Here is a 14,904-nt window from a genome sequence, read left to right as displayed (position 1 = left end):
AATAGACACTTTGTGGGTCAAACACAGTCAAACATCAGCAGTTTCTTACGGTTTAATTGACTTTAGAGTACACATGCGTCAGCTTCCATGGTGGGTCGTGGTTGAGCATGTGGTAAGTCAGGTCCTCCAGCCCACACCTTTTCCCACTAGGTACAGAATGCTCACAAGGACACTGTAGAAATTGAGTGACACATGGCAAAGAAATATGCAGAATCTTGCATTTGAAAGTGTGATTGGTCTTTTCTTCTCTTTCTCCTCAAAAGGGACAACTACACCCTTCAGATCAACCCTAATTCAGGCCTCTGTAATGAAGATCATTTGTCCTACTTCACTTTTATTGGAAGAGTTGCTGGTCTGGCTGTATTTCATGGAAAGCTCTTAGATGGTAAGTCTTAAAGTAATAAAAATAGGTCAGTGCCGCTTGTGGTTCGCTGGTAGGTGTCTTATCTTTCGCATCATGAGTTTTTAAGCAAAAGCTTCACTGGTTTACTCATAAAGTATTTTTATGTTTTGCCCGTAATGGATGTGCTTTTCTCTGGTAGCTTATTTTGGGCACTGAAGACATAATGTCTACACACAGTTAAAAACAAAAGTTTTTTTTTTAACTTCATTGTAAAGCACAGAACATTATGTATTTATACATTTGTATGTTTTCTGAAATAACTTTACTGAAAGCAAGATTTGATAACAGATGGAAAAACTAATTGAAAAGTTAATTAAAATAATCTCATCCATCTAATATTGTGTGATTATTGCATTTGTCCCCAAATTATTTTTTTAATCGGAAGGGACTAAATAATTTCAAAATAATGTTACCACTCAGCTAAGACATTAACCCTGAAACAAATAACACAAAATAATTTCATTCTTACTTGAAGCATGTAAATCATGGAAGAATTTCAAGGTACCTTGAAAGGTAGAAGTCAAACCCTCTACATGGCATTATCTATAGGCTTGGAGACTTCTAAAAGATTTGGCCCATTCAAAATAGTGTCCTTAAGAAAACACTACACAAATCATCAGTGAGGAAAAAGCATCAGAAATATTTTTTGAGAGCTTGGAAGTAGAGTGGTTGAGGATGGGAAGAGGGAGAGTAGAATTTGAGATTAACATTGCAATAACTTACGAGAAAGATATTTCCAAAGGAACTGTGTTCATTGCATTTATGGAGCCCTAGCTGTTCTAATAAATAATTTGTATACCCTCTGTACTTTTCCCATGAATATGTTTTTACTGTTAATTGGTAGCTGATATTGATGCTCTGATTTTAATGCTTTATTTGGTGGGAGGGTGACAGTAAACACTTTTTTTCCTCTAGAAGGAAACTAAACCACATACTCTTTCCGTGTATGTATAGTATGAATATATTTTAATTTCCAGCTTTGTAGTCATGCCACAGATTATTTCAGCCTGCTCAAATTCACTCCAACTTTCTCAGAAGGTCAGTTTAGTCACCATATGCAAGTGAGAAGATGCTGTTAGTTGCTACAACGTCTTTAATACTCTCTATAACGGGGTATTAGAGAAGCACAAGATATGATCCTGACCTTAGTCAGCTTATATTTTAGTGGGGGGAAAAGAGATGAGAACAAAACCAGAAGAATCACAGTGATAGTGTCTGAGCAGAAGGGAACACATTGAGTCCTCAGAAGAGAAAGTGACTTGGCCGGCAGCTCGGGGAATCTTTCCCAGGAAGAGCTACACCTCGGAGGTGGGGTAGCATTTGAGCATTCAGAGGCTGGGGTCATTTCAGATGAGTGAGGACTGGCCCAGAGTCAAGGCTCTGTGGAAGGAGATGGGCAGAAGCAGGAACCAGGGTCTCTAGGAGCTGGCTAAAGTGACCCCCATGAGAGCGATCACGATATAAACCTGGAATTGCATTTTTAAGAGTCCACGTGCACATAGATGGGCCTAGTCAGCAGTGTCTTCAAATTTCCCACAGATGGGAATGTCCCTGTTGGCAGGGCTCATTCTGCACATCTCTCCACTGTGCCCCCTGGTTGGCTTCATGCTTTTACTTCCCCAGACACTGGAGTCTATTGGAGCCTTTATGGGGCCACGCAGAGCCAGGGAGAGTTGGCCTGTGCTGCAGAGGGTTGGTGCCTGGTGGGGGGATAAAGGAGCAGAAGCAGGAGCCTGGGGTGCCAGGTCTGGTGTGGTCAGGGCCCCATTTGAGGAGGTGTGTGATGCCTTTAGATCAGGTCAAATGGAGGCCCCTGCAGGATGCCTGCATGGAGGGAGGTCGACCTCGCTTCTGTTGCCTCCCTGAGACCTCTGCCGTCCCTCCCCGGGAGGTTACACAGGCCCTCTCCGTGGCCTCCCCCATTTCCAACCTGTCCCCATCCTGTGCTTTCTCCCCATCGCTGCCCGAGCAATGATAACAAAAGACAGATGGAATTTCACCTGGACTTTCATTGACTCACCACTGCCCTCAGAGAGCACCCCAACTCTCCAGCACCCCATGTGGGCTGTGCAGTGCCAGCCCCTCCTCTGGCCTGTCTACCAGCCCTGGCAAACTGCTGGCGAGTCCCCAGGCTTGTTGCTCTGCTTAGTGTACCCTTTTCTTCCCCAGTTCCTATGCCTGATTTGCACTGTGGACTCTGCTTGACCTTGAAGCTCATCTGTCACCTTCCAGAGGCCTTTCTGGCCCCACTCTGCTGCGCCATCTCTCTTAGCGCAGCTGCCCTCCTCTTGCCACTCTCCCCCTGATCTCGCCGCCTCACTTGTGCAATACTGCAGAAGGCCCTTGGTTACTCCATCCTGGTTTCTCATTTACATTGAAAGCAAGTTAATCTTTTCTTTCGTGCTCTGATAACGTAGCAGTATCAAAGACCTGAAATTAAACCCAGTGTTTACCGTATTTTAGGTTTCTTCATTAGACCATTTTACAAGATGATGTTGGGAAAGCAGATAACCCTGAATGACATGGAATCTGTGGTGAGTAAATGCAGGTCACACACCGGCCATCACCAGGCACTTGTGTCTTACGGGAAGGTATTGGAGAGCCATGTTTGTAGTCTCAGCCATTTTTATGGGTGTTGCATTCCATGTGAACAACAGGAGACATTTAATTGCTTGAAAAGTTCATTGATCTGTCTAATTCTTGTAATAAGTAAATATTATTGTTCACATTTCCTGGGACCATGGTACCTAGGGTGGATACATCCAAATCCCAGTTGCCTCTGCTTACCCGGCACAGGACTCGTGTGAACTTACTAAATCCAAGAGACAGCTGAAGATCTATGGTAGCCTGTGCTTCCCATAAAAACTGCTGCTACTGAATGTTTAGAGCTTCATCCGCTCTCCCTCTGTTTCCTGACCTCATAAAAATGGCAGAGGCAAAGGTCAAAACAATAGGAAGAATATCAGGCAGACATCCTAGACATGGATGAGTGACACCACAGCTCAGACAAGTGAACACTTGGGACGTTCTCCAAGTAGTGATTTGGGTTTTCATGTTGCAGTTAACATTAATTTTACATAGACAGACCATTTTAGAGTTGGGTGGATTTTTTTTTCTTTTCTTTTCTTTTTTTTTTTTTTTTTTTTTTTTTGAGACGAAGTCTTGCTCTGTCGCCCAGGCTGGAGTACAATGGCGCGATGTTGGCTCACTGCAACCTCCACCTCCTGGGTTCAAGCGATTCCCCTGCCTCAGCCCCTCAAGTAGCTGGGATTACAGGCATACACCACCATGCCCGGCTAATTTTTTTTTTTTTTTGTACTTTAGTAGAGACAAGGTTTCACCATGTTGGCCAGGATGGTCTCGATCTCCTGACCTCGTGATCCTCCTGCCTCATTCTCCCGAAGTGCTGGGTTACAGGCATGAGCCACCACGCCCGGCCAGGATTTTCTATAAAACAAAAATTGATGTTCTTCTTATAATATACTTCCACTTCTGTTTTTCTTTTAATGTACCTATACCCCACATCTACCTCCAGAGTGTACGGGTGTTTGCCCACACACCAGCACACACAAGGGCCACTGGGAAGCGTGTTTGTCCATTTGGGGCATTTGCAGCTCATTCGTGTTTGCTCACTTGAGTTAAAAAGCCCCTGCATGACGTCACCTGGCTGTGATACCAACTATATCTTGGGCACGGTTGGGTAGATGAGCTGTGTCCTCAGCCCTGACCAGCGCTGACTCAGTGTTTCTGTTCCTCCTCGTATGAAAGGAGAGGAAGAGGCCAGCAGTGCCCTTGAACCCGCTGCTGGTTTGCCAGTCATGGTGGGTTGGGTGCACACTTGTGATTCCAGTCTCCACTTTCACCTTGTATTTGTGCTTTCTGCTGCTTCATCATACAGTGATGAAGAGCATAGCATACATCATACATCATAAAGAGCATAGCAATTTCTCTTAATGTCTAACTTTATACCACATTCTGACAGTTAGTGCCTAAAATACAGTGGATGTATTATTTTTACGCTCTTCACAGCCCGTCATGTCCCCAGCAGGAGAGACTGTGGAGGGACCAGGGACAGGCGCTTAGGCCTGTGACTGCTCCTCTGGATTCTGAAACCAGAGCGGCCACCCTTTTTGCTGACATTAACCTGGAGAGTGATCAAAGCACAGGAAAGGGGATAACTTAAAACTATTAGCGTTTCTTAGTTGGAACATTATTTTACTTATTTATTTTTTTGGAGATAGAATCTTACTCTGTTTGCCAGGCTGGAGTGCAGTGGCACAACCATAGTTCACTGCAGCCTCCATCTCCTGGCACAAGCAATCCTCCTGTCTCAGCCTCCCAAGTAGCTAGGACCACAGGCACACACCACCATCCCTAACTAATTTTTTATTTTTTTGTAGACATAGTGTCTTGCTATGTTGCTTAGGCTGGTCTTGAACTCCAAGCCTCAAGCCCTCCTCCTGCCTCAGCCTCCCAAAGCCGAGGATTACAGGATTATAGGCATGAGCCACCAAGCCCAGCCTAGAATGTTCTTTATCCTTCCTATTTTCCTCAGATATTTTCACTCTTTTTTAAAACTTTCGTTATTTTTTATAAAGACAGGGTCTCACTATGTTGCCCAGGCTGGTCTCTTTAACTCCTGGACTCAAGTGATCCTCCCACCTTGGCCTCCCAAAGTGCTGGAATTACAGCCATGATATTTTACTCTAAAAGATAGAAGGTATATTGACCAGCCTGGCCAACGTGGCCAAACCCCATCTCTACTAAAATACAAAAATTAACCAGGTGTGGTGGCACACGCCCATAATCCTAGCTACTCAGGAGGCTGAGGCGGGAGAATCACTGGAACCCGGGAGGCAAAGGTTGCAGTGAGCCAAGGTCACGCCATTGCACTCCAGCCTGGGTGACAAGAGCGAAACTCCATCTCAAAAAAAAAAGAAAGAAAGAAAAAAGAAAGTACACTGATGTCTGTATGTTAAATTTTGTAGACCAGTACAGCAGCTCCATGCACCATCCAGAGTAGATACCTTCCACTGTGCATCACCAAGGACAGGGTTTAACTGCAAGCCCATTACAACTAAAACAGTTTGTTTATATTTCAAATTAAAGAGGAAGGTTTGGTTTAGGTGGAGCAGGAAACAGTGCATTAGTAACGTATTTCTTGAGCATCCTGCACAGAATTACATTAGAATGTAATTATTTAAAGAAGTCAAACGAGTTTGTATTTCGGGGGAAAAAATGCTGAATTTTCACTCCTGTGTCATTCTGTAGGATAGTGAATATTACAACTCTTTGAAATGGATCCTGGAGAATGACCCTACTGAGCTGGACCTCATGTTCTGCATAGATGAAGAAAACTTTGGACAGGTACATGTGGGTAACCCTGGGAACTCTTCTTTAGCTTTCAAGGGGCATTTTCTTCTTGACAGGTTGTAACACAACTTTGCTGGACACTCAAAAACAACCAGCAGGAGCTGCAGGTGTTAATTTTCATCTCATTGCAGCAGTACCTTCTTGTCATGCCAGGAAGCCACACTCCAATTACAACCATTTCTCTCTTCCAGCAAAGTTATAGAAATTCCAAGAGGCCTTGGGGGCCTGAACCGGCACCTCTTCTAATCCAAAGCAAATGTGAATGTTTCATTTGTACCTCAATTTTAGAATTTAGGTACTTTAAAAAATAGTGCGATTACTGACTTAGCAATGTAAATACATGACCAGGAGTGGATGATGTTGGAAGGGCCATTGGTTTTTCTCTCTGTTTTATGGTTCTGTTGTCATGGCGACATTTGTCTTGTGGGGCTCAGCACGGCATGCTCAGGTTTTTCTACCATTCCATCTGCTTTGCCCCCACGCTGTTATTCAGGCTGGATTAATCCTCAAAGTCACTTTCAGACTGGTCAGCAGGGATTTGGATGGGCCACTAAAAGTGGATTTCAAAGATAAAGTTGCCTGCTCGGAATTCTCATCATCCTAAGGATCTATACGATGTATCTGTCTCAAATCTGAAGCCTTTGCTTCATCTGCCACTCAGTAATAATGGTGCAGCTTGGGAGGTGTTCTCAAGATATTCTCTGACCCTGGTACGTGTCCTTCCACAAAAGCCCAGAGGTATTTCCCATCTCTCAGACTAAATCTCCATGGCTATGAAATTAATTAGACCATAAACTAATTGTGATGGTTGCCCTCTGAAAAATGAAATAGACGTGTTCTTTATTGCTAGATGTCAAAGATTCCTAGAGAATCTTTGAGAAAAGAAGCTGATGCCACTAGATATAAAGGATTTAATGACTGAGGGTAAAAATTGTTGGATAAGAAAATAATCACATGAATATCACAATCACTTGTTATTCCCATGTCCTGTGTTTGAGCCAGCAAACTTCAGTCTCTAGTGTGAGTCCTGGCATGGGTGGAACTTGGGGAGTCCATAGTGCCCTTCAGTGGCTGGGCGAGGCTCAGAGAAGGACTTCAGACACCAGAGGCAAGAGACCTTGTGGCTTAATGTAAATGATCAAGTCCTTTAAAAATCTCCTTTTGTCCCGCCTCCCCCGCCGTGTTGTGCTTTATGCCTAAGAATCCTTACAGACAGATGGACACTGTTCTCCTGCACGGGGACCTTGTGATGGAACAGGGAGGGATCTTTTCAGCTGCTGCCCCTCTGGGTCTCCAGCAGCCTCCCCAGGACCAAGAGCACTGGGTGTCTCCAGCCCTGTCTGCCTCCTTCCTCTGCTGCCTTTGACATGAATGGCTCACTCCCACTAGAGACGCCTGCAAGGCACAGTGCCTTTCACTCGGGGCTCTCACCCCTCCCCACTGGTCTCCAGTCCCCTGGAAGTGCATGGTCCTCTGCTGGCCCTGTGGATGCAGGTGTCACCCTGACAGCTGTCCTGCACCCGCTGCTTTTTTGTCTTACCCTTGCCATCTGGATGTCCTCATCCTGCCCTTGGCTCCAGCTGCTTCCGTCTCCGTTCACCGCCAGCCTCTTATCTCAGGCCCACATCTGTCTTCCAGCCTCCAGAACTCCCTGGTCTAACGGCCGCCTCATCTGCTTCTCCTGAGAGGCTCACAGGTCCCAGTGCTAAAGCCACTTTTTCCTCCCCAGCCCCCACATCGGTTATGGTCTCGTCAGTGCCACCACTGTCCCCTCCCACCTGACCCTTGGGCGTCCCCTCAGAATCTCCCTCTCTCCTCATGCCATCTCCCCGTGCCCAGGGTGGCTGTGCCCCATGACTCCCCATCCTTGACACATCCTTGTCTGTGCTCTCCCCTGGCCCATGCCCCGATCACTTGACGGCTGTTCTCACAGCCTCCTGTCAGCCGCTCCCTTTCCTGCTTTGCTGCTCTCTACCCTGTTCTCCAATGCCCCCACTCCAGGTGTGAGCCGCTTATGGAATATTTCTGAAATGCAACCCTGAAAATGTCCTTCTTCTACTTGCCCATCTTGTGACCTTCAGCATAAACGAAAACTTGTTAGCATGGTGTATGACCCCTCATGATCCAGACCTGCCCCCCTCTGGCATTACCCTCTGACTCCTTCGTGTCAACCTGTCAGCAAACAGTGTGCCTTCAACAGTGTTCCCAGAGATGCCTCAGTGCCACATAACTCTGTACCGATGCACTCTCGTTCTCTCTCCCATGACCTCTTTCCCTGCTCTCCTCGAGGTATTGACTGACGTACTGTGTGCTGTACGCCCCCTGAGGTCTTCTGGGTCTCTCCAGTGCTCAGCATGTAGTTGATGCCTACTAAGTGCTTATTGAGCAAACGAATGAGGAGTGCTAATCTGGCATATTGAAAATGTGAATAAGGTTCTAAGTGATAGAAATCCTAAGTGTGAGAAAACAAAATCAGTTGAGTCATAGTGGCTTTTTTTAAAAAGCCGGACCTATTGAAGGGTCTTAAACTGCCAATTTTCAAACAATTAGACATGGTTAGTCACCCTGGAAGTATCTTCCTTTCATTTTTAACATATGAAGGAAGGAGTGGAAGTAAAGAACTAAGGAAGACTTAAAATCAGTCTTGTGTGTTAAATGCATTAAAAAAGTCTTTTTGTGGATCCACTCATAGAAAACCATATGACCAAATTAACCCAATTCAGAAAACTATTCTCAATGCCACAGTCAGAAGCAAATGATCTGGGAAACCTTCCTAATTACACTGAAGTGTAATTGTTTCCACCTCATAAATGGAAATCAAACACAGGGTGTTGGCGTTTTTAAGCAGGCCTCTAATGAAACTTCGGATGATTGTTCAGGCTAGATCTTCATTAAAAACAGTTCTCAGACCTCCTCGTTTAATGTGAATTCTTCTGACTTTGGGGTAGGATCAAGTAGAGTAATACACTAATCAAAATAGACCACGAGATGAGTAAGATAAGAATTAGGTGCCCAGTCTGTTAAATTACTGCCTTGCCTTTTTAAGAGAGCTATCCTTTTAATAGGGAACTCGTGTATTTATTTTGCACTCTGGGAAGGAATTTAGAGCGAGTTAAGCAGCCACGTATGGATCTTATCTCCCGTATCCAGTCCATCAGCGAGCCTTGCTCACACACCTGTGAAACCTTTCTCACTTCTATGCATTCTCCCAATCTCTTCTCTAACTCACACCCAAGTCCAAGCTCCCATCTTCCCCACTAGACCCCCGACTGGTCTCTACGTCCAGTTTGGCTCCCTATAAAAATGAGCGTGTCATTCCTATGCCAGAAACCTTCAGGGGTTTCCCCTGCCCTTGAGATAAAGACCCCAACCTTACTTGGTCCCACAAGGTCCTGCATGGCCTGGCTCTCCCTGCTCCTCCTCCAGACTCACTGTGAATCAGTGTGTTTAGCGCCTGTCTCTCCTGTGCAGCTTCCTCCCGGTGATGGCAGCCGCATCCCTGCCCTGTGCTCACTCACTGTCATGTACTTCGCACCAGCACATTGCCTGGTGCATGGTGGGTACTCATAGTTGTTGATGTGGAAATCTAGGCATTAGCATGATGCCCAGACAAGCCTCTCACCTCTGTGGCCCTCTGCAAAACTGTTGACTCTGACCCAGAAGGAAGCCCATTCCTCCCCAATGCCAAACAGTCAAGTGGCTTCCGCAGTGGGGCAAAGCGAGTACAGTTGCTATGGGTTGAAACAGACATGCAGTCAGCCTTCCACGGTGTTTCAAGCTTTTTTTTTTTTTAATTTCACAGCTAGAAATATCAGACCATGAAGTTTAGTAGCTGTTCCTTCATGTAATAAAGCTGCAGCTGTTGCCATTATTTTGCAATTTGTTTTCTTTCTGATTGGTAAGAATCTGGGACTGCTGGTTTCTAGGGCCTAATATGAAAGTTTCCACTAAAGAAATGTCAGTATTTGAACTATGATCCTGTGCCAAGCAGGAAGAATAAACCAGACCCCCATTCACTGCTGTGTGCACATATCCGCCCCCCACCAGGAGGAGGAACCCTTTTAGGGCTGTAACAAGTGAAAATTCTTGATTGCAAGTTCAGCAGAACATCGTCTGATTTGGTTATGGGTTTGTCTTTTGAGACAGTCTCACTCTGTCACCCAGGCTGGAGTGCAATGGCGGGATATCGGCTCACTGCAACCTCTGCCTCCTGGTTTCAAGCAATTCTCATGCCTCAGCCTCCTGAGTAGCTGAGACTACAGGTGTACGCCACCATGCCCGGCAAATTTTTGTATTTTCAGTAAAGACAGGGTTTCACTATGTTGGCCAGACTGGTCTCATACTTCTCACCTCAGGTGAGCCACCTGCCTTGGCCTCTCCAAGTGTTGGGATTACAGGCGTGAGCCACCACGCCCAGCTAATTTTTGTATTTTTAGTGGAGACAGGACTTCTCCATATTGGCCAGGCTGGTCTCGAACTCCTGGCCTCAAGTGATCTGCCAACCTCAGCCTCCCAAAGTGCTGGGCTTGTAGGTGTGAGCCACCATGCCTGGCCTGATTCGGTTGTTTTGAAGAGGTACCAGAAGTTTCGAGAGGCTGTGCAGTAGTTGGAGGGAAAGCATGGGCAGCAGCCATATAGGAAGGTTCTTTAGGGTCAGGCCTGGATCAGGTTGAGCCAGTCTCCATAGGAATGATCACCCCAAGGGGACAAAAATGGATTCTTGGAGGAGATCATCTCAGACATTAAAGTGGTTTGTGGCCCTCCCAAAAGCCACAGCACATACCACAGGTGTACTGTGGATCTCTCTGTTAAGATTTCATGGAGAGAGATGGGTCATTGGCAGAAAGAATCTAAAAAGGCTCTTTAGGGAGCCATAATGAATTAAAACGTGGAGAAACACGTGCGGGGAGGCAGTGAGTGAAAAGGCAGAAACGGTCAATATGAGGGATAAGGCAGAGCATGTCCTGGCCAAAGTCAGAAGGAGCCAGACCAAGAGCCCAGAGCTGGAGGTGGCTCCCGGGAGGGCTGAGGCCCCGGCCCCTCCAGGCCAGTCAGCGACACAGGGATGACACCTGGGGAGATGGGAAGTCGGAAGGCTGGTGTGGACTCACTGCCTCCGTGCTGTTGGTAGTCGCGCTGATGTCTGCTGGAGAGGCTGGAGAGGATGAGGAAGGCCTGGTTGGTGGAGTGATGGGGGTGAAGGGCACTGACTGCCCCTGAGGCCATGCCCTGCAGGATTTGTGAGCACCCATCGATGGGAGTTTGCCCAGCAGTGCTCGGTTTCCAAGAATGGAGTCTGACAAGCAGACAAGCCTTGTTCCGCCGAGTTCAGCATATTCGATGTGATCCAAGCTGTTTCTCAGCAGCTTCCCAGGCAGCACAAAGCATCTATGGAGAGTCAGGGAGATGTGTGGGAATCAGGTTGTTAACTGGCGAAGGCGGGGAGTCCGCCAGAGGTTCCTCTGATCTCTGTGAGGAAGAGAGCCAAGTTTATGCTGGGGCCAGTAGACTTAAAGAGGAATTTTTCTACTGCAGTGTTTTCCCGTGAGCGCTTGCTGAGCACCTGCTGTGGCTGGGCACTGTGTTCTTTGTGTGGGGTCCTCCAGGAGCCCAGGCACAGGAGGGTGATGGCCCAGAAAGCCCTGGGAGGGCGGGGTGTGCATTTCGTGGCTGAAGGTGGCAAGAATCCACCCCACAGAGGAGGCTCTGCAGACTGCTCACCAGGGAGCGGGTCCCCTGGGTGCCAGCACCAGCTCCATCTGCAGTTTGGTGTTTCTCCTTGGTCACCTTGCTGGGTCTCTGCCTCCTCTGGGATGCTGTCCACCCTCATGACGGGATCCAGGGTGCTGCCGCAGCACCTATAGGAGATGTGCAGGGCGGAAAGCAGCCCCTGTGTGACGCTGCCCCGCCTTCTCCTGCTTAGGGCTGACACTGTCACGCTGCCACCTGGCATTCGGTGCTGATGGCATACAGTCCCTCCCCTCCTGTGATGGCAATAGCTGACGTTAAGAAGGGACAAATTTGGGGGAAAGGAGAACACAGGCTGTAGTTAGAGTGAAGGTCAGACAGGAATGGAGGCCCAGGGGGAATCTGTGTGCCTGGAGGCGAGCGTTAGAATCAGACAGCTTTGGCATGGTCCCCGCTTCTCCAGCTCCCATGGAGCCTCGTGCCCAACCAGCAAGGGCTCGGGGGCACCAGCCAGTGGCAGTAAGGCAGTGTAGCGGGCTGGACAGTACGCCTGCCTGCACTGCAGGAGACGGTCTCACGATCAGCCCCCGACAGCCGGTCTCAAAAGTGGAATTTGAAGAGTGGTCATTGCTTCTCATGAAAGTGTCACCTGTAACTCATGAAAGTATCGCCTGCAACGCACCCTAGAAGGATGCGTTTCTGTACCACTGAGGGCTCGAGCCGGGAGGAACCAAAATCTGGGGACTTGACCCCAACCTAGTAGCTTAGAGAGCAGAATTATAAACCCTTCATCCTGTGACCCTCCTTGGGCCCTCCCCTCACTCTCCCACAGAGAAACCCAGGGTCAGAATCAACCGTGAGACTTGGCAGCTGCGCACAGGATGATTTACTGCTGTGACCTCATTTAGCATGCGCAGTATGGGCCCATTTTTTCATTTCTTTCAAAAATTATTAGTTTATCTGATTATAAAATATTAACCTTAATAATAAAATACAGCCAGTATAATAAAAATATGTAAAATAAATAAATGTCACTTATTCCCAGTATCTCAAGAAAACTCAGAATTAAAACTTTTATTTACTTTTTCCAGAATTATTCTCTGTAAGCACAAACACAGATTTTTTTACAGAAGTGAAATTCTACTCTGCATACCATTTTCTTTATTATCAATTGATTAATTAATTAATTATTTTGAAATGGAGTCTCGCTCTGTTGCCCAGGCTGGAGTGCAATGGTGTGATCTCGGCTCACTGCAACCTCTGCCCCGCCCCGGGTTCAAACGATTCTCCTGCCCGAGCTTCCTGAGTAGCTGGGATTACAGGCGTGAGCCACCACTCCCAGCTAATTTTTGTATTTTAGTAAAAATGGGTTTTCACCATGTTGGCCAGGCTGGTCTTGAACTCCTGACCTCGTGATCTGCCTACCTCAGTCTCCTAAATTTTTTTTTATTATACTTTAAGTTCTGGGATACATGTGCACAATGTGCAGGTTTGTTACATAGGTATACACATGCCATGGTGGTTTGCTGCACCCATCAACCCATCATCTACATTAGGTATTTCTCTTTTTTTTTGAGACAACTCTTAATGCTATCCCTCCCCTAGCCCTCTACCCCGTGACAGGCCCCGGTGTGTGATGTTCCCCTTCCTGTATCCATGAGTTCTCATCGTTCAACTCCCACTTGTGAGTGAAGCTGGAAACCATCATTCTCAGCAAACTACACAGGAACAGAAAACCGTTTTCAAGTTAATATATCACACATACCTTTTCATGTCACTAAGTATCAGTCTATAGCATTCTAATGACTATGCTGAATTTTATTTTGTAGACGTGCCATTTATTTTTATCCATGCCCTGTTGGTAGACGTTTAGGCTATTTCAGTATTTTCTATGTAAACATAATTATGTATAACTGTGGAATACTCATATAACTGTGAGAAGGGATATGTAGTTTTTAAATTGGGATGCTTATTGCCAAATTATAATATCTTCAGAAAAAGATTGAACCAATTAGACTCCCTCCCACAGTGAAAGTGAGAACCAGTTCCCTGCACTCAGTGACACTGGCTTATTTTCTCTTTGGATGCTGCTTTTGGAGGAAGCAGAGTGTTTTCCTCCTTAGCCCTCCCCTCCCCACTTTGTCTGTGGCTGACCCGCTCATTCAGTAGCTCTCTGGAAATCACAACTTTCAGGCAACACCAAGGAAGGCTCTATGATCAAAGAAAGAGGGCCGGATGAGTGCTGGAAGGAGTGTATTACCAGGATTGTAGATGCTTATGTGCTTCACCTCCTTCCCTCTCCCTGCGCAGGGGGAAAGGGTGGGAGGAAAGATTCGGCTCGAGTGTAGCCGAGCTGTACCAAAAGCCTTCTCAATAGCAACGCCTGGGCTGGGATTTATTAACGTGTCAGTGACGTGCATCTGATAAGAAAGCTGTTACTGAAGGAACAACAAGGCTTCCTGGGGAGGAATAAATGGGGAAAAAAGAAAAGCCAACCTGGGTCATTAACACGTAGAACAAAACGTATGAATGAGCACTGTCCGCGCGCCTCCGCGAACAGCCACGAACTGCGGTGTTGCGCTGTGGAAACATCCCCACCCCACCCCTGAGTGGAAACCGTTTGGCATCCTCCATCCCCGACACGGCTTGTACGGGGCAGGAGCAGATGGCCCCTGGGAGAAAATGGAATGCACTGGGAGGATGGCAGCTGGAAAGGGAAATGGAGAAATGAAGGATGTCAGCAAAACCGGAAATGCAGCAACAGGATTAAAATTCACATTGGGCACAGTGAAGACTTCAGCTGACTTTGCAGAAATGGAAAGTGTAGTGGAAAAATGAGATTCCTTCCTGAATAGAGGAAAAGAAAATGTAGAGGGACTGGCTGGATGATGAATGTGTTTTACGTTGAAAAGCCATCTCAGTGTGAATGGGAACAAGAGCCAGTGCATGGAGAAGCCACATGAGAGACACAGGTGCGAGTGCTCGGGCCGGAGGGGCTCAGGATCTCCTGGGTGCAGGTGGCAGGACCAAGGAACCCCTGGAGGCGGCCTCTGCCAGAGCACAGCATTTATCACAACGTGGAACCTCCATCCCTCCTGGGTACCACCCTAACACTTACTCTGGAAAACCCTCTCCCCCGGCTTGGTTTACTCTGCAGGCAGAGGAAAAGAGACTTACAGGGAATCCCACCAAAATAGTGGCATGGCTTTCTTTCAGTAGGAGAGGTGTAGGTGCTATATTTTTCCACCTTTTTTTCCCCAAAATTTGTACAATGAGAAAAAAAAAATTATTTTAAAATAATAGGCCTTTCTCCCTTCTCTCATGCTGGTTACTGCTATATAGGGCATTATAGTAAGCTAGATCTGGGTCAGAGCATAGGAAAAAGGGCTGCCCTGATTGCAGCTGCTTGATTCATGATGGTGGGTGGCACTAAGGGAGGA

At 46.8% G+C, this 14,904-nt stretch overlaps 1 protein-coding gene across 9 annotated transcripts in view; it reads left to right on the top strand.

Annotated features, from left to right (window-relative positions):
- The window catches only part of NEDD4L (NEDD4 like E3 ubiquitin protein ligase), a 377,737-nt gene that overhangs the window by 343,456 nt on the left and 19,377 nt on the right, over window positions 1-14,904 (top strand). For all 9 annotated transcript variants that reach the window (XM_017890470.1, XM_017890463.1, XM_017890461.1 and 6 more), the window contains 3 exons: window positions 264-385; window positions 2,867-2,937; window positions 5,675-5,770. In XM_017890470.1, the coding sequence (XP_017745959.1) occupies window positions 264-385; window positions 2,867-2,937; window positions 5,675-5,770 (289 nt within the window). The remainder of the gene's footprint in view (window positions 1-263; window positions 386-2,866; window positions 2,938-5,674; window positions 5,771-14,904) is intronic.

This window comes from Rhinopithecus bieti, unplaced genomic scaffold (assembly GCF_001698545.2).
Source record: "Rhinopithecus bieti isolate Rb0 unplaced genomic scaffold, ASM169854v2 scaffold_17861, whole genome shotgun sequence".
In the NCBI taxonomy this organism is placed as follows: Eukaryota; Metazoa; Chordata; class Mammalia; order Primates; family Cercopithecidae; genus Rhinopithecus; species Rhinopithecus bieti.
This window is presented reverse-complemented; position numbering and strand designations above follow the sequence as displayed.